This window comes from Lutjanus erythropterus, chromosome 14, assembly GCF_056507025.1.
Source record: "Lutjanus erythropterus isolate fLutEry1 chromosome 14, fLutEry1.hap2, whole genome shotgun sequence".
NCBI lineage: Eukaryota > Metazoa > Chordata > Actinopteri > Lutjaniformes > Lutjanidae > Lutjanus > Lutjanus erythropterus.
In genome coordinates, this window is record NC_139330.1 from 33,315,403 (window position 1) to 33,335,418 (window position 20,016).

General features: G+C 39.3%; 1 protein-coding gene across 1 annotated transcript in view; it reads right to left on the bottom strand.

Moving 5' to 3' along the window:
- The window catches only part of kif20ba (kinesin family member 20Ba), an 83,021-nt gene that overhangs the window by 37,167 nt on the left and 25,838 nt on the right, over positions 1–20,016 (bottom strand). The window contains exons 19-29 of the mRNA XM_084736075.1: positions 19,047–19,523; positions 17,039–18,237; positions 15,321–15,459; positions 13,025–13,147; positions 12,756–12,816; positions 11,965–12,090; positions 10,781–10,911; positions 9,556–9,711; positions 9,098–9,274; positions 4,086–4,214; positions 6–113 (exon numbers count right to left, since the gene is read on the bottom strand). Coding sequence (XP_084592201.1) covers positions 6–113; positions 4,086–4,214; positions 9,098–9,274; positions 9,556–9,711; positions 10,781–10,911; positions 11,965–12,090; positions 12,756–12,816; positions 13,025–13,147; positions 15,321–15,459; positions 17,039–18,237; positions 19,047–19,523 — 2,826 coding nt within the window. The remainder of the gene's footprint in view (positions 1–5; positions 114–4,085; positions 4,215–9,097; positions 9,275–9,555; positions 9,712–10,780; positions 10,912–11,964; positions 12,091–12,755; positions 12,817–13,024; positions 13,148–15,320; positions 15,460–17,038; positions 18,238–19,046; positions 19,524–20,016) is intronic.

The window sequence follows — 20,016 nt, forward strand, 5'->3', positions numbered from 1 at the left end:
CTTACCTGACTGCTGACAGATGCTCTGTTATCCCTCCTTACTCCTGACTTTCGGGTGATGCTTTCACTCTGGGGTTTCCCAACCAATGTGGCAGGGCTCTCATTGCTATTAGTCTGTCACAGAAGGAATAAGAAATTGAAAATAACATAAATCATGATTACAAATATAATATCCAAACAATATCTATCAACCAGTATCACCAGCTTGTTATTGGCCTAACACAGGTATATCAGTCCTGTTTTTTTTTTAAATGATTCAGATTGTTTTTATTTTGTTTATGTGTTGCATATTGTGATTATTTTCCTTATTAGAATTATTAAAAATATCAGTTAAAGTTAAATGTTTCAGTTCCCTAATGTAATTTTAGCTGATGAAGTTTATTATTTAACTTCAAAAGGTCCTGCTTCCATTACACACATTTTGTCACAAGTGTTAACCAATTTTGAGGGATCGTTCTAAGGTGCATTTTCAAGCCTTTCCAGTCCCAAACTCTGGTAAATAAAATATTTATATGCGTATATGTAAACTCAAAGTGATTATTTTAAGTTACAAGTTTCAAAATGTATAAACTAGTGTTGTACAAGTTCACAGATTAAAATGAACTAGTTCACATTCATTTCTTCTGGGTTTTTCTAAAAACAATTTAATCTAATTTTAAATAGAAGCTGGAGTCTTGAACGCCCCATAATAGATGAGAACTGCAGGGAGATAAGGAAGACGAGACAGAAGAGACGAGCAAATAAAAGGTGGATCTATCAGTCTGTTTCTCACCGTAACACAATCTCCAGTCTTCAGCGTAGTTCATACACTTCACACTGCATGATCAACTGAAGTTTTTAATACCATGACAACATATTCGCACATTCTGTCTCCTTCTGTCGTGATTGCACTTTTTTTTTCAGCTGACAATGTGATTGCCGTTACCTCTCTTAGGACTGAACCTTGCTCACATTAATAATAGTAAAGTGATCCATTCAGGTCACTGTTAACAAAAACTATATGAGCAAGTTCAGTGAAGGCTGCTCTTTCAGCACAACACTGTCACTCAAACTATCACTGGACTAATAACTTCAATTTCAATAAAACATTTACTGCTTTACTACCACCTAATGGTGGCCCTTAGTGTAGTGTTATCCTAAACGAACATTCCTTATATCAGGTTTTTTACTCCCTAATGTCGGTATCTGGCCCAAAATTTCAGCCTTATATTACATAAGCTTTGTGCCGTGAGTTCTGTTTGTTGAACACAGCATCTGTACTTTCCAACATACAGAAAATTACAGTGTGTCCATCAGCTGTAAATGCAGGACTTGAGCAGAACTGGCAAACCAAGCACATTTGGTACCTACACCGGAATGCTATTTAAAAATCACACACAGGGGCAGCATTATGCAGATGTTACTTGGTTCAGAGTAAAAAAGCAAAGTGGGCCTAATTACAGGTCTTCCCTATGGCTGCATTGAAGGATCTATTGAGGAAGTTATACAGATAGAGAACACTGTCACATGCATTTTAAAGTGCCTTCCCTGCTTCTGTGGCTGAGGGTCTCTCACATGCAGTGACAGATGAACAATCCTTGCTCTACCTTGTGGTTAAGATATACTCGAGTTCAGAATAAGAAATTCAGAAAAATCTGAGTCAAACTAACAGTTTGTGGTTGACTGTCTACATTTGATTCACTTTGAAGATGGAGAGCACCTGAGGACAAACTATGAATAAATAAAGAACAAAGGTGATAGCCCAGCGGGCAGAGACATTTTCCATGTCACTGACATGCAACTTTGTGTTTGGAGTCTAATCCATGAATTCTGTTCCTCTATTTCATTATATCCACATTCACAGTCACATTCTCGCTATGTAAATAAATCTGGCAAATTATTCCTGATAAAAGCTTTAAAAAGAAAATGAAAACAGAGAATTTGAGCTAAAACACTATGCAAACAAGCAAAAACAAACATCCATTCCCCCTCCACCCCCAGGCTTTTATCTCTATCCTGTGTGCTCTGACCTGTTTACTCCTGACCTGAGCACAAATGAAAAACAAACAGCAGTAATAAAAGATTTAAATATAAAATAGAGCAAAATTGTGCTGCTACCTGCCATCCTGCAAACCACAGGCATCTTTGACTTCAAGTACAAAACAAGAACTACAAAGTTGTCATAGGCAACTTCTTCATATAATTCTAAAAATATCACTTTCAGAATTGGGGATGTAGCGATCCAAAAACAATACAGGAACTCCTAGATGTCTCTGTAGAACTCTTACTAATTAATATTGATGCATGATGCTGGATTTTTGCCGGTACTTAAACTCACTTTGGCCAGTTGCCAGTACCAATATGTGCACATTTTTTTCACCTAATTACAAAGAACACTGACTCTCTCGTGTAAGGAACTTTCAGACACAGTTTGACATTGCTGGTTTACAGCAGGGTGAACACTCTGTGTTACAGTCATACATGTCCCTCCTAAACAATGGCAGGCAGGAACTCATTAACACGTCAGCAAGGGGGACATGAAAAAGCAACTTAAACACTACACATGTAAATGTGTGATTAAGTTATAGCTCAAGTGCTGTAAATGATAATGATAATATATCATGTAGCATATGTAGTAGTGGAATTATACCTACTGAAATATGTAATATACAGAGAAACCTGCACAAGTAAACAAGAAACACAACCCAAAAATGCAATGTGTACAGTAACCACTAGGGTTGCAAATTGCAAACAATATTGTTAATTGATCATCAATGACATTAATGATCAATAAAATTTAGCAAAAGATTTAGCTTATACCAAACAATTCCAAATGGATTTTTTTCCTCCTTCAACCAAAATTTTATTTCCACATCAAAACAGAATCAGAGCAGATGAAACAAAGAAGTAAAGGCACATAATTTACATATTAAATACATATATTTGAATATCAGATACCATGATGAGCGCACTCATATGAATAATTGCCTATATTTCAGATCTTTATTTGATACTGGATCAATTCAATTTTATTTCATTGATCATATTCTTCATGACCACATAATTGATCACTGATCAATTGTTTACATCATCTTTTAAATCCCTTTCTAAAACTCAATTTTAAAAGACTTACTTGTATGTGATGTGATCTTTTAAACTAATTTTATTTGTTTATTTATACTGACATTGATGTCCTCTTATTGTCCATCTTTATTTTTTTCTATTGACTAGATGACATGATATGATGAAATATGATTCTTTTCCCTTCACTTTTATATATTCCCTCTGACATGTTTTTATTTTTATTTATTCTTATTTACAGGTTTTGCTGTTGTGTCTTATTTTTTAATATGTTTTAGTGGCTCACCAAATCCACCCATACCTTCACTCTCAACATCGACGGCTCCTCAGTTTCAAACTCCCCTCACATCCGCAATCTTGGCGTCATTCTCGATCAAACCCCTTTCCTTCAACCAGCACATTAAACAAATCACCAAAACAGCCTTCTTTCGCCTCAAGAAAATTGCCCGTCTCTGTCCACCCCTCTCCTCCAGAGCTGCAGAAATCCTCATCCACACCTTCATCACCTCCCATCTGCACTACTGCAACAGTCTCCTCTATGGCTCACCATTAAAAACTATCAATAAGCTCCAGTACATCCAGAACTCTGCTACTCGACTACTCACTCACACCCGTGACCACAACACCCCCGTCCTCCACAAACTCCACTGGCTCCCCATCCCCCAGAGAATTCATTTCAAAATCCTCCTCATCACATACAAAACCCTAAATAACCTGACCCCAACCTAGTTGTCTGAACTCCATCAAGACAACACAGCACTCCGCTCTGCTGATGCTAACCTCCTGCAAACCCCAGTATTTACTTCGGTTTTAGCTGTTGCCTCTGTTTGGCTTCATTGTTTTGGCTTTATGTTGCCACATTACATTTAGAAACAACTGATGACAATAAAAGAGGTTTTTAAAGTCACTGTAAGAACTGTAATGACTTTATTGAGTACTTGTATCAGTATTGACAAGTACTGAATGTAAGTACTTGTAATCTGTCTGAAATAAAGTGGTTTGGGTGCATGTGTATTTCACACTGACCTGGGTGAGCGTGTCCTCCTGTTTGGCTGTTGAGGCCTTGAGCTCATCCTTCAGACGTTGGATCTCTGCTTCCCTCTCAGACAGAGCAGCCTGCAGCTCTGCCACACTGACGCCACCACCATCATCGCTCTGCAACAGGAAGTTCAGGGACATGGATCATTTCTGTCCCCACACCCTAGCATTTCATGCTTTTCAGAAAAAAATGTTTAAACAATTAATGCAACAGAAAATTTGATTAAAACATTAGTAAAACAAACTTTCCAAGTAACCGGATAGTGAGGAATCACAAGAGTCTGTTCATAGACAGGAAGAAGCTAAATTAAAGTTTTAATTAAAGTATTTCAAGGCTCTAGGAAGACTATAGGGTTATGATACCAGTTTACCAGCCTAAAATGCTATCAGAGTGTATATCATTTTTCCCCCCAGGATGGTGAAGTCATGTTCTATGACATTCAGTCTCTGTATTTTCATGCTAAGGGTTCCTACATGTTAGATTCAAGCACGTTTCAAGAATTTTCAAGGGGTATTTTTAAGCTTTTCTGGTACATTCCAGCTGTGGTAAATGACATATTTATTTACACATACTCAAAATAATTATTTCACTTCTTAATCACAGTTGGATGTTACTGTGCAATGGAAGGGTGACAAACTGAAGGAAAACACAACAAAGGTTCATATTTCAAAGTGTGTAACCTATCTGTAAGTAGACTTGGCATCCCATACAACCTGACTCTGAAAATTCAACTATTTTATTTTATCTAAAAGGCCAACTATTCAGTCAGGTACAGACTTATTATGAAAGAAATGCACTTCCACCTTCAAGCAGGTTCAAGCACTCTAACCAAAACCCACATACTTTTCAAACCTTGAAAACATGACATTGAACTGAGTGCTTTCAAGGATTTCTAGCACACGTAAGAATCCTGCACAAGGGTTTAACCTGGGTCACGCCACACAACGATGACAGCAACCATATCACATCTTGCAGGACTTAGTAGAGTACAGCTGTTAAAAAATAATAAGAACTTTTTGAACACTCTGGTATCTGACTGGTACTTGATATCGGCCGATGTGCAAAGTTCAGGTACTGGAATTTGCAATGGTAACAGAAAATCTTTGTAATATTGCACTGTGTTGCTTCCGATGTACCACGACTGTGGTCCCTAACCCTCATCTCACCCTGAAAACATGAAATGTATTAGTTTTGACAAACAACAGGACGACCCTGGAGCAAAATGTGGTGTTGGCATAGAGTGACGCATGGCTGAAATGAAACAAGAAATGTCCTGAAATGCATGAACAAAATGACAAGTCTGTTGTAGCTGCTTATCAAACTTTAAAAGGTTTCAAGAAGTGTTTAAGCATTGAACATTAACCCTTGTCAGATGTGGACATGGGATTGGGCTCAAGTCTAGAAGGTAATGTCTGATGATGAACAGAGCTACAAATCTAATGCAATACAACAATCCTGCAGTAAGTTCCAATTTGTGAAGCTTATAATGTTCACTTTTGTTCAACATACACTTAAATAAAAAATTGCCTCAACTGTACAAAAACCTACACAAACAAGTCTGATAATGTGACATTCGGTGCCAACTGTCTACCACTCTGCACCGAGTCGATCTCTGAGGATGTTTATGGTACACTTCATTGTATTTTATGTGGTAAGGTTGGGTGGTCTTCTCTCCAAGAGAGATTCGATACTCACTGGAATGTTTTTATCTGTAAAAGCCTTCACTGGAAAACTACCATGTTGCCTCTCAGAATGAATTCAAGACTCAGGTGGGATTTATCACACCTGCTCTACTGACTGGCTCAGTGATCCATGAGTTTGGTCTGAAGTTGGAAAGATTTCTTTAAATTTCAGCTCACCTGAGGCCTGCAGCAAAATACAGAACATCCCCAAAATCGATCCACTTGATTTGATCTTTAACCTCCTAACCTCTGCTTATAGTTGTTTTACATAACTGTATTTTATTTTAGATTTTAATTATTTATCCACATTTGACATTTTATTGGTATTTTCATTTCGTTTTCCTCTCGGTTTCATAATTAACTAATAATATAAAATAATACTGAAACTTTTTACAGTCAAACAATATGAGCATTCAGTCCTTTTGGTACCCAGATCTAGAAAAAAAAATACATGTTCATAAAGGGAAACCATCAAAAATGGTACTGAATTAAATACTCCATTGGTATTGCTCTCACTTTAAGAGTAGTTTGTAATTTTTTTTAAATGATACCCAGCCCTAGACCCTTAAGAATGAAATGAAATAGTATTCAGTGTAATAAAATGCCCCTTTTAATCACTAGTTTCAAACAGGAATCTTTGTGCATGGATCATTTAAAGTCCATCTCCAGTCACGTTTGAAACGACGTAAAATACTCTGCAAGAAGTGATAAATTGTGCCTGTGTTTTTTTAATTAGTTCAAATACCTTGTAAAAATGTCTGGGATACAGCTCTACACCTTGTCATCATTTAGTATTCAAGGATGAATATGCAAACAGTCCCCGCCCTCTTCACACCCACTCTAACCCCCACCCCTACATTTAAGAAGCTGAACTTGGCTTCTCCTGTTCTGCTAGCCAATCAAGGCAACTAGGTTCATCCAGTTTCTCCTGACAGCTGGGTATCGCTGCTAATGATATGTACAGTGCCACCACCCTCAATTAACCAGGATTGGTTCCTTAGGTTTATGACATCATAGACCCAGTCTGACTGAATCTGTTTTTTTGAGGCTGTCCTTGCTCACTGCAGTTTCAAAGTGAGAAATACTCAGACATGGTGTTTGCTGCTTATTTCGCTGCTGATATGTTGTGTAACACATGAAAACTACTACAGGGACATGTTAACAAGCTTAAAATGTGATTTTCACTTTCAATTTAGTTTGATTTTTTTAAGAGCATGACAGCAGCCTATCTGAAATCTTATTTGTTGATAATAAAAAAGAATTGAAGGCTTGCAATGATCCTTGTGTGATAAGCCCTGCAGTCTGGATATTTCTCTGCTGCTCTGGGTTTTGTCACACTTATAAAGTATCCTTTTTATCATTTGTGGCTTTTCAGATAGAGGTGTCTGCATAAAATTAGCTCCAATTCTGTCCCAAATTCTGCGTAATATAAATTTATAAATCAATAGAGCCATATCAGACACTGAGCCTGACATCAGTTTGATTTGGTGAATGGTTACAGTCTGCCCCTCACACTGTCTGCAGTTAGGAAGCTAGGAAGCCACATAAAAGCTTGCTGAGGACAATTTGTGACAGAGCAAAAGTGTAGAATCTGAAATGTAGCATGTGGAGCAGAGATATGGCTCCTCGTTAACAGAGCTGATTCACCAGAGAGGGAAGGCGAGCCAGATCTTGATAAGCTGCTCCAAAGTGTGACAACGCTGAAAGAGTCTCTGCACCAACTTAGTGCACGTCTCTGCTGTGCAACTTTACAGAAACCAATTAGTAAAGAGAGTAATGGCAAGGAATTCTTATTCATCTTTATCTGTTGAATTTTGTTAAAACAGGGTTCCAGCACTGCCTTCCCTAGCTTTCAGTTTCACTTATGTTGCAGGTTCAGAGATGTTTTTTTCAGCCTCTTTCCCTGCACACCGTCAGGGTTCTGCTCTCTCAATAAATCCTACCTAAAAGGTGAACCATTAGTGAATGAAATGGGGCAGAAAGCTGTTGTTGCGGCCCGCACTACAGGTTCAAACTTTCAGTCAAAGCTTCACCTCTGGCTAAACCCCGATCAATAACGTCACAGCAGGTGTTTTGCCTTGACAGATGATGGGTACCGATCGCTCTGACATCACCGACTAGAGTGTCTGCAGAGGTTAAACAAACTGGGACGTTTCACAGAAAGGAGAACGGCTACTTTTTTTTGTTTTTTGTTACTGATGGTGGAATAATCCACTTAACATGAGAACAGCCCAGGTGGCCATTTTGACCATTTTCCAATTTAAATGTGCAATGACATGGTTGAATTAAAAAATACAGTGATGCTGGTGCTCAACTTCTCCTGTGTGTCTGTTTTTCATTTAAAGTGTGTTATAAAAATTACACAACAGGCAAAGAAAATGTGATCATTCTTACCTATTTCGGCCACAGGCGGTCATATTGACCACACGTAAAGTGCCACTGATAAATTGTTATTTTTTGCCCAGTTGAAGATGTATCTCGCTTAGCAACCATCATTGTCTCTGTCAATAAAACTTGATGGTCAAACATGTGGTCTCAATTTCCAATTTCCTAGCATTAAAATACAAATAACTAATTAACTCAAGTCTCAACTGAAAATGAAGTAGGGGACACCAGGGACAGTTGTAACACTTTTTGTCTCAGCATCTACAACACACTAAATTTTACTGTTAAAGCTCTCAAATGTTGAAACAAAGTACCCTTACTTATTACTTACTTACATTCAGAATCTTATATAATACATTTAACTGTTTCTCTAAGTAATTCTAGACTCATCTAAAACAGAGAAGTACTGCTGTGAACATCTGCAATCATTACAGTTTACTACATGTGATGACACATACTGATAAATATGAAAATAAATTTGACAAAATTTACATTTTGGTTTTATTTCAGTTTTAAACAAGATAAACTAACAGAATAAATGCATTACTTTCTCAGTCTGGTATTCATCATGAGAGATAAGAGAGTTTGTGGCCGTTCTACTAATTATGGAATTCTGCCACTTCTAGTGTTAAAGCTTTAGGATTTTATGTGTAAGAGGGCAGCTATCTGACTGAGGGATTAGAGACACTAATACTACAAACATCAACAGTCATTTTCTGAAATAGTTCCTTGTGCTGTGAAGCACCTTCTGTAACCTTCCTCTTCCACCTCGTGTCCATCTCCTCTTTAAGTCAAACACATCAAACACTTTAAACATCTTGTGGTTAGTCTCTTTGATGTAAAAAAGCAGCCGGTTCTGACAGGTTCCATCTTCGGTGTGTGGTCCCTGTACTGTGTGTGTGTGTGTGTTATCACCTTTATGTCAGACTGACCTCTTGTGGCGGCTGTGTGTTACTCTGGCGGAGCTGCTGGATGAGTTTGTCTTTCTCTGCTTGGCTGGAAAGGAGCTTCTGTAGCTGCACCTCCAGAGCTGCCACCAGCGTGTCTCTCTCTTTCCTCCACTTGTCCATGGTCTGCTCCTTCTCAGCCAGCTGGGACGACAAGGACTCCTGACAAGAGGAACATGTGCATGCAGAATATTTGGTTGAATGAAACTGTAAAAGAATATTAGAGCCCTATACTGCACAACTGAGGCTGTAATGATCACTAAAATACCATAAAACAAATCTGCTGGGTAAATTAAAAATGAGAACTTTGCTATCTTAGACAATTACCACAAGTGGGGCAAAAAACATCATGTTACCCATATCAAACAGGCTTCTCCTGTGTATAGTGGCCATTTTGGACATCAGTTACTGTTCAGCATGTTTGCATAACATCCTCTTCTTACCAGTTGGCTCTGCTGGCGATTGTAGCGTTCTCTGTCTTCCACAAACTTCCTCATTTCATGGTTTCTCTTGTCTTCCGCCTCTTTAGCTTGGCCGATCAGGGATAGCTTCTCCTCCAGCCACTTTTTGCGCTCAGCCTGGTGTTTCTCTGTACACAGCTGTACAACAAAAGGGTTGTTTTTATTAAAAAAAAAGAAAGAAAAATGTTAATGTATATGGAATTAGTTTGACCTGAAATGCTTAAAAATGTAGCCTGGGAACGAGACAAATGTATAAGCTAATGTTTCATTTCTGGCAGGTACATCTGGCCACCCTCCCGTTTATAGATTTCCACTCCGCCTGGATCTCTTCAGGCCAATCGTCACACAACCGTTTACTTTATATGGAGCAGGTTTAATAGGATGACTGACAGAGCAGCCTCACTGGTACAGACATGAAAAGTGACACCAGACATTTCAAGCACAACATACCAGGCTCATGAAACTTAGATCACATTGTTAAAGGAGATATATTATGCTCATTTTAGGGTTCATATTTTTATTTGAGTGCTGTAATAGAATAGATTTACAAGCTTTAATGTTTATATAACACATTATTCTTCTTATATTGGCCATTTGTGCAACTAATTTATTCACCCTCTGTCTGAAACACTTCCTCCTTGAGAAAATTAGGGACCAGACCACCATTTTTTCCTGCTTGAAAACGTACTAGCACTGTCCCAACTTGCATGTGTCGCTCAGCGCAGAGGCATTTTGGTCTGATAGTACCACTTGCAAATCGAAAATGAACTGAGATATTCCAGACTAATTTGCATTTGTGAATTAGTGTGGTGACACCAGGTTATCATAAATGTTCATATCAATAAAGTGCTGAGAAGTCACAACTTTAAAGCTCTGCTGCAAGCAAACAATTACTTCTACAATACTAATCAGAACTTAATTCAAAATCAAGCAACACATTTTTTTGAGTACTGGGATTCAAAATGTCACAAAAAAGGAGGCAAAAAGGAAATCACAAAACAATCAGATCTATCAAAAGTTTAAAGGGGTTTAAATAAATCATCTGTTAATTATTGGATTTTTACAAGCAGACACACCAGTGCCCGTTTCTCTTTGTTCTTTACAAATTTTGAACATGTAATTCTCTGAAATTAAAAAATGAATTGAGAACACACATTTCTCGTTCTACTATCCAACACAACATTTAAAAAGAGCATCCTTTTATTACCCTCAAGCTTTCCTGAGCCTGTGCAGCTTCCTCTTTGGCCGCCTTGAGGTCATCTGATGGGCTGTCGGCTTGATGGTGCATGTCGTTACCACGGCCCTGCTGCAGCAACATCCCTTTCAATGTCTCCACCTCTGAAATGATTAAAACCAGAAAAATGAATACTTATTGAAGATGAAATGAGTACTTTTAGAACAACATCATATAACCTGTGAGTAGAACTTTCTCTTCTCTGATCAAGTCTCCAGGACAGTGTTTTAAATATAGATCAAAGATGGATTTATTGTGTTTGCTCAAGCGACTACATGTCCTTTTATACTGTAAAACCCTCGGCTTTGGAACGACCTGCTGCCTGAAGAGATAAGGCTCCCAGAATCAGTGACATCTTTTAACTCACTTCTTACAACCCATTTTCATAGATCTGCTTCCATGCTATGTCATCTTTTTAATCTGTTATTTTTATTTCTTTTTATTCATATTGCCATTTTGCAATGTTTTTTTAATCCTTCTATTCTTTTGTTTCTAAGTATTTAGAAAAAAAATGTTTTTATTGTTTGGATTTTGTTAATCATTCTATCTTTTTTCTTCTATTTTTTTGGCCTTCTGCTCTGTTATACTTTGACCTCAATTTCCACTTAATTTTGTTCTGTTTTTGTTTGGCCTCAGTGCTTCGGCTTTCTGTTGTTAAAGGTATCCTGCTCTTGCTTTGTTTGTCAACGCACTTTATAAACTCTGTTCATATCAGCACTGTTTATTTCCCCCTTGTATTTTTTACTGCTTTAGAAAATAATCACAATAAAATAAGGAACTGAAGTGATCTTTTGGTATTTTATTAGAGCTTCTTTCATGTACGGATCTTGTGCTGGACCATTCTTCACACTCTGCATCCCTTGTGTTTTTGTCCTCATAGCGACAAACACTGACTTATTAACCTGACTCTGGTACCTGATAAAAATGTCTTGTGGCTGTAAGAAACTACAATTTTTCCCCAGCCTCAGTGTCCAGTCAGATTCATTTACTGTCTTTTATGAACATTCTTGTTTCTCTGCAGTTTGCAAGGATAAGAGGATTAAACTAAGCTGTCCGTGGGCAAAAACCCCCTTTCTAACTCAAAACAATGAAATCCACAATCGTCTGTGTTTGCTTTTCATGTTTTGTCTTTGATTCTTGTGGGTCCTTTGTCTTACCGCTGGAGAGCTCCTGGATGAGGTTAAGTTTCTCCTCCAAGACGTGCTCCATCTGGTCCTGTGTCTCCTCCTGCTCCATCAGAGCCAGACGCATGTCCTCCATCACACGGTCCTTGGCTTCAAGATCTATAAATCAACACACCCAGCCGACCACACAAAACAGTACAGGGTTACATGCAGAGTACCATCCTAGCACAATCTACACAGCAATAAATGTACCGTAATATAGAGCAGCAATGATAAATCGATTATCTATTAAATGAATTGCTACATATTTTCTGTTTTCTTTACTCCTTCATATGATATATATCAGCAATCACTGGTTGCTGGGCTGACGGTGGCCAGCTGGAAAATTTTATCATATCACCCACAGACTCAGTGGAAGTGGATCTGCGCCCTCTGTAGATATAAAGGGTTCATTCTAAGCTACTAAAACAACTATTTTCTACTTATGAATATTTTATTCAATCTCTGCTATATTCTGCCAATAGATCCCTGCAAATATTAGACACTGGTCCTTTAAACAACATTTTTAGTTGGTAAATATTAATTCAAGTTCTCAAATATCCTGCTTTTCTGCATGACGTGTTTGCAGATTAAGTAACATGTTTTCTATCTGTTGGTCAGACACAACAAGCAATTGGAAGATTGTGGGAAGATGGAGTGATTTTTCACTATTTTTTGGACCAAAAGATCATTAATGACAATGATTATTAGTTGCGGCTCTGCTGATTTCAAAGGCGAATCTCCATCCACAAACTGCTAATGAATCAGACACAAATATGATTTACCTTTACAGGTCTTCTGGTAGAGCTGGAGTGTCTGCTCTGACTTGGTGTCAGATGGTTGTTCCTAGAGGAAAGGAGAGGGAGGAGGAGATGACGTGATGATGAGAGCATGAAGATGGCACATCTATAGAGCAGTATGGAGGCAGTCAAAGGGAAATCTGTTGGATTGCTTACAGACACACAAGAGAGAGCTGCTCTTCCAGGGCAAACTGAGCTAAAGCCTTCAGAGATTTGGTTTGGTAAATGGAGGAAGCAAAGACAGATTATCTCACCACTTTGAGCTGCTGGATGGTTCTGTCTCTGTTGGCGAGGTCGGACTGAAGCTGCTTCTTGGCTTTCTCCATGTCAGACAGCTTCTGCCTCAAAAGCTTCTCCTCCTCTCTCATGGTCGAGATCTTCAGGAGAGAAAAGTCATGAACGAACGTTAAAACATTCGGATAAATGTAATTCAAGATGTCTGCTCTTCATATCAGTGTCCAATCAGTGTCTAGTGATGTGGCAATTTTTGTTCAAGTTTCAATTAATTTAACTTTCTTCAACTAACCAGCGAACACTAGTGTCTTCTGGGCCTTGTACTATTTCCAATCAGGCATGAAACAGTGCTCAAAAACAAGATAAACAAAATACCACAGCAGGCTAGGAAATCTAGTGACCCACTTGCCTAAGCAGGAAAGTGGTACAAAAAGAATTAAACATCTTTTTATCTGAAGCTCATGATGAAAGCAGCTAAGAAGTGAGCCTTCTTTCTTATTTCTGTTAAGAGTTGCACATACGCAGTACTGATCATTAGAGGATGTGGGCGAACCTTCAACTGTGAGGGCAAGGAAGATAAAAACAGGGTCGTTTTTTTAAGTATCTGAAAAACATCGCTTGAGAGTCATAACAAGAGCTGACAGCAGCCGACAGGATTTTGAGGCCAGTACTGATAGATATTTCAGAGTTTGAAAGTCCTGTAAAGATATATTGGTCCATAGTCATTTTCTTTTGGATAACCACATGAGACAAGGAATCATGACATTTTACAGTTGAAAAATAAAATTGTCAGTGCTCTTTACATGTATGAAACAATGACACTTTTTAAAATGACATCAAACCTAGTTTGGCATTTTGCTTCTGCAATTACTCATTACTTATCATCTTATTACTTATTATCAACCAATATCAGCTTGTTGTCGATATTGGTTGATATATTGGTCAATGGGCTGTAAAACACCAAAAGTGTCTGCAAAACAATTCCAAACTGTAACAGAAATGTGGTGGTTTCAGAGCAGACTCGTCCCAGTGGACATGGAAACTGTAACAGGTACAACAGTACACAGTATAGTGTACAGCAGAGATGCACCCGAATCTAGATACATTATTTAGGAAGGCACAAATAATGTGATGGAAACAGATATTTCTTCTGGTCAAACTAAGTGGTTCATAATTATTAGTAAAAAAGTGAGCTCCATGATTACTTTGGCATAATTAATAAAAGGTGTCATTTATTATCACTAATTTAATGCACCAAGATTATTCTTTCCAATGCAGAACAGATACAAATCTTTATTAATCTTCCTATCTATACAGCATTGTCAGATATTTCAATATTCACCAGTTAAACAGGTGGTGGTGGTGGGCTTCAGTTCATACATTTTAGTTTAGCTAAAAATAAGAGCAAGAGATAGATGAAGAGCACAGTATGGACATGTGGAAATTCATTTCCTAATTACATGCCAACATTAAATCACTTTGATGATTTGTAGGCACAGTGGCATTGCCAGGGAATCTTAGTTTAGAAAATGACTTCTGGTATAAACCACGCCCACTTCTGGTCCTCTAACCAAATACAGACACAGATTATTTTGTTGGCTGAAGAGACAAATAATGACTTCTCTGTGCACCTCTAGTATACAGTATGTCCACAGTTTGATTCAGTTGTATATGTGCAGCTGTATATTTTGCACAAGATTAAATCCTACTAATACAGCAACATTTAGACCCTGTCTACACTGAGGTTCCCTGTCAGAAAAATTTAAAGGTCTTAATTGCACAGTTACTATCTGGTACGGCTGGTGGGGTCTGAATCCATGACTAAACCAAGGATTCTGGCTTGGATTGTACTTTTCAGCTATAGGCATTCAAGATGAGCTCAGAATTTTTTACATATCTTCTTTGACAACCAAATTAATTACTTTTTAAAAATAAATTACTGCTGACAGTTTGAATGTCACAGGAGACAATTCAATGTTCAGTGTCATCTGACGACAGCAACACATCGACTGCGTGAGTGGTTTGTGCTTCTGGATAAAGACCATTTCACTCTAGAATCTGAGCATTTTGAAATGTGCTGCTTTTGGAAAATGCCAGCTTATTTTGCCAGAAAGGCCAAAACTTTTATCTTTAACTACCGTAGTCTAGACACTACGTCAGAAACCATGCTGCAGGAAACGCCAAAAGATACACGTCTTTGCTGCAGTGTGACAACATAAAACTCAACTGCTTACTGACAGAAGTGAAAGCAACCTGTTGTCATTTCTGCTTTTAAAGAGGACTGTGTTCACGTTTTCAAGATTATTATGTGTGTACCTCCTTCTGGACCTGCTGGATCTGCTTCTTGTAGTCGGCTAGCTTCTCTCTGAGGTCTGAAGTGTCGTCCTCTTTCCTCTGAAGATCGAGGCTGAGGCTCTTGGCTTTCTCCGACTCTTGTTTGGCATTTTCCTTTAGTCTGGGAGAGTGAGACAATATAACAATCAACTGCAACCAGTGCTCTAAAAAGACAGGATAGTACATTGTGGTCCACTTATGAATAAATATCAAGGGAATGCTTCTCAGGTGCACCATGACTGACTTTAAGAGAGAGACAAAAGAGGACAGAACGCAAAATGACAACTTAAAAGTGGCAGCAACATATATTTTAACAGAACAAGACTTCTTTATGACTGCTGAGACATTTCTTTGGTTCATGAGTTTTGGTTTCAGAGGGGGATAAAGAATACTCTGACAGACAACATCTCATTTTAAAATTGTTTCTGAGTTTTTTGTCTTATCAAAAGACTTGTCCTCAGTTCGTCTATACTGGAAAGACACTGAATTTTGAAGATGGTCAAAAGATACAGCTAAAAAGGTAGAGTATGCGTCCCATGTGCTGAGGGTGGGAGTCCTCAGCAGCAGTAGCCATGGACTCATCTCCCGCCTGCAGCCCTTTGCTATATGTCACCCAGCCCCCCCTTTCCTGTCCTCACTTCGGCTGATCTACCAAATTAAAGTCATAAAAAAGATGCTGCTGGGAGACCTGTGAAAGTGGCAAATTAACATCTTAATTTAGCTAATGTTAGCAAAAAACAACCTAGCTAACATTTGATGTAGATTAATTACGAGAAAGCTGGCCAAGGTTCCGCCAGGCACCAAGCTTGCTCAGCTGTTATTGGAGCACAGAGCAAAAGGGGGCAGGATTTAGGCAGGGTCAGAGAACCGACAGCCTCAGTACATGGGGCGTATGCTCAACCACATGAGCCTCCAGGGAGCACCAGGTAATTTCTGGGAAAATTACCGGGGCAAAAGCTAAGCAATGTACTGTAATGAAAAGGTTCAACAGAAAACATTTTATCCACCTCAAGTAAGTGTGCTATATTGTTGCTGCTTTACCTTACAGACAGGGCACCACTGTTCGAAGCTACAAGATCACTTTGACAAAAACAGCCATTTTACTTAACACAACACGGGAGTAGCTGATCTACCATTGCTTCAATTTGTTAGTTAGTTTGTGTTATTTTGTGACTTGATTGAATCTGACCTAACAGCATAAACAAATTAATCAAATTACAGATTTCACCCACAGAGTCTGGCTATTTTAGAGAGAGCGCAATATCTGGCTTAACAATGGTTTCCTTGCTAAAATACATTTGGCTGCTCTCCCTGTCCACAGTAGTACATTGCTTAGCTTCTGTGCTGGTTCTCCTCTCTGCTTCTCCAACTTGAGGGTGAGCCAACTGGCATCTACTGTAGTTAATACACTGACTATTAATATATACTTCATACATCTACACATTCAATAATACAAGCTTCTGTTATCGCTTGCATTGCTGATGCTGAATCCTAAAGTGCTTTGGCTTATATCATTAAAGGGGATGTATTTATCAAGTATGTGACTGGGCCATGACTTCAGGCCCACCCAAAACATCCTGAACACAGAAATGGTGAAATAAAGGTTGAAAGTTGTACTTTTCAAGTTTTCAGCAATTTTTGTTTAACATGTATAATGTGCATTTTCTTTACACTGACTATATAAAGGAACGACTGCGTACCTGATAATCTCCTCTGCTTTCTTCTCCAGCTCAGCATCCTTCTGAGCGATGGCTTCATGTGCCACAGCCAGCAGCTCCCTGCGCCTTTCCGCCTCCCTGCGCCGGGCCTCCTGCACTGCCTGGCTCTCTTCCTCTTCCCGCCGCTCCTGCGCCTCCTGCAGGCTCTTCTGCAGGGATTTTATCTGCACCTCCTTTTCCACCAGCTTTTTCTGCAGCTCTGCCTCTCTGCTTGCAGATGCTTTCTCCAACTCTGCTCTCTTCTCCTCCACCTGTCTGTCCTCTTCTTTCAACATTCTCTGCTTCTCTGAAGAGGCTCGCTGAGCTTCAGCGGTACAGGGAGACCCGTTTGTTTCTTCCATGTTGGAAACCTTTGCCCTCAGGGATGCGACCTCAGTCTGGAGATCAGAGTTCAGCCTCTTGAGATCTTCTTCAGCAGCAGAGCTAGAGGAACCTTTAAGCTTAGCGTCTTCGATTTGGGCCTTGAGCACCTCAGCAGTTTGCTCCTGCTCTCTGAGCCTTTGCTTGAGATCATCTAAAAGTTTGCTGGAGGTTGCTTTTTCTTCACTCATTTTGTGTTTTAATTCCTCCAACTGCTGTTGAGATGTCACTTCTTGTTCACGCAGCCTCTCATTAAGCTCCTCCACCCGCTGATCTGAGGCCTGTTTTTGCTCCTCATGTTTCCTCCTCAGCTGTTCTGCTTCTTTTTTGGAAGCACGTTCTTGGCATTCCAGCTTGGATCTTAGCTCATCCAGTGGTTGTTGCGATAGCTCCTCTTGCTCCTGAAGCTTCTCTCTCAGCTGTTCTGCTTGTAGTTTTGAAGCCACTTCCTGTTGGTTCAGCTTCTCAGTCAACTGCACCAGCTGTTGCTCGGAGATCAGCTGTTTGTGTGCCAGCTGGCCTTTAGCCTGGGCTAGTTCCTGCTCCAGCTCCAGCATTCGTCTGTGTTGGGTCTCATTTTTCTCCTTTTCTTCAGCCAGATTCTCCCTAAGCTCTGACACTTCCTGTCTCAGCTGATCAGTGAGGCCACCACATGATGCTGCTGGGGTCTGAATGTCCTGTTTCAGGCTTTGAACTTCCTGTGTCAGGGTGTGGATCTGGGAGGTTTTCTCCTGGATCTCCTTGGAGTGTTCATCCAGATGTGCCCGAGCAGTTTGGAGTTGGACAAGTGCTTGTTCACCTCTCTCTGTCTCAGTGGTCACCTGTGGAAATTAAACAAATATTGTTTTCTTTTAGTCTTGTAGCATTAAGGCCATATATGAAAAACAAATGACCACTTTATTCCACAACATATTCAGCAACTGAGATGACTAAACTCAAAAGCTCATGTCAGGTCCTGAACGGCCAGCAACTCAAATACAAGTTCTCTCTCTATACTTTTTCTCAAAAAATCTACTTTACAGTGACCAATAACTTATATGGATCAAAACGTTTGGGGACAGAATTATTCCTGCACAAAAGCTTTAAAACTATTGCTTTAAAACTATTGCTTATAACAATCAAGTAATCCACTTACAGCGTTCACACACTTTGCCCTTAACAAATATTGCACTTAATGAAATGTGAAAATTGTAGAAAAGCCATATTGCAATTTTGATAAAATTTCAATTAATTGTGCAGCCCTATTTTTGCCTAAAAAAGTGCTGAACCAATGATTCAATTATTCAGCTCAGCTCAGTTGGTAGAGTGTTCGCCCCATGTACTGAGGCTGTTGGTCCTCTGCAGCGGTCGTTGGTTCCATTCCTGCCTGTGACCCATTTGCTGCATATCATTCCCCCTCTCTCTACCCCCTTTCCTGTCATATCTTCAGTTCTCCCTATCCAAATGAAGGTAAAAACCCCAAAAATAATCCAAAAAATAATAAAAAATAGTGTGCAATCATATTTGCCCCCACAAACTAATGGTTAATTGAGTAATCAATGCAACTACATTTTCAGCTGTACCTCCGCGTTGTTGGGTGCTGATTCCCTGTTTAATTTGACCAAAAGCTTATAATCAGACTGGGGCCCACCTGGCGCTCTATGGCTTCTAGTTTGGCAGTCAGCTCTCTGACTTCTTGTCGAAGAGCATCAGCCTCCAGTTTCTCCCTTTCTTTCTCCTCGACCAGCCTGCTGATGTCCTGTCTCTCCACCTCCAGAGTAGACTGAGGCACTTCTTTGGCACTCCTCTCTTCACCAAGAGCAGCAAGTATCTCCGCTCTGCCATGCTTCTCTTCCTCGAGGGCTGTGATGGCATCCTCCTTGGCTCTCCTCTCGGCTTCGAGGGCTGCCGTGGCTTTCTCATGGCCTTCTCTCTCGTCTTTGAGGGACGCCAGCACCTCCTCTTTGCTTCTCTGCAGCTCCTTGAGTGTGGCAACAGCCTCCTCTCTTGCTCTCCTCTCCTCCTCTAAGGATGCCAGAGCCTCCTCTTTTCCCAAAGTCTGATACTCCAAAGCAGCAAGGGCATCTTCTCTGCCTCTCTTCTCCTTCTCAAGGGCAGCCAACACCTCCTGGATGAAAGGAGTATTGATTATTTAATCAAGTAATGATTATTACTGGGGCTGTGTTAATTTTGACAAGAATTTTTAATTCTGTGTTGTTTGCCGGAAATGTTTGTGAGTTTTAAAGTCACATTTTAGGTGACTGTCTTTGTTTGATTTAGTCACCTGATCTTAAGCAGACACGTCTAAAACTGGTATCTCCAAAACTCAGCAACTCGCACAATAAAACAAAAATCTAGATAGAACTGTCCATTTAACTGTTCCTAGAGATGTAACAATATAATGAATATGACAATAAAAAATACCAAACTGTGATTATATCTACCATCATATTACATAGTTGATTTCCATTTTATTTAACGGACTGCTACACTGCTTTTATGCAGTTGTACATACATAACATACACTACATTAAGTATATGTGTAGACAATTCATGCAATTTGTTTTTGCACAAGCTTAGGTCATGCTGGCTATATTCATTTTATTGCATTAAAGAAAGCA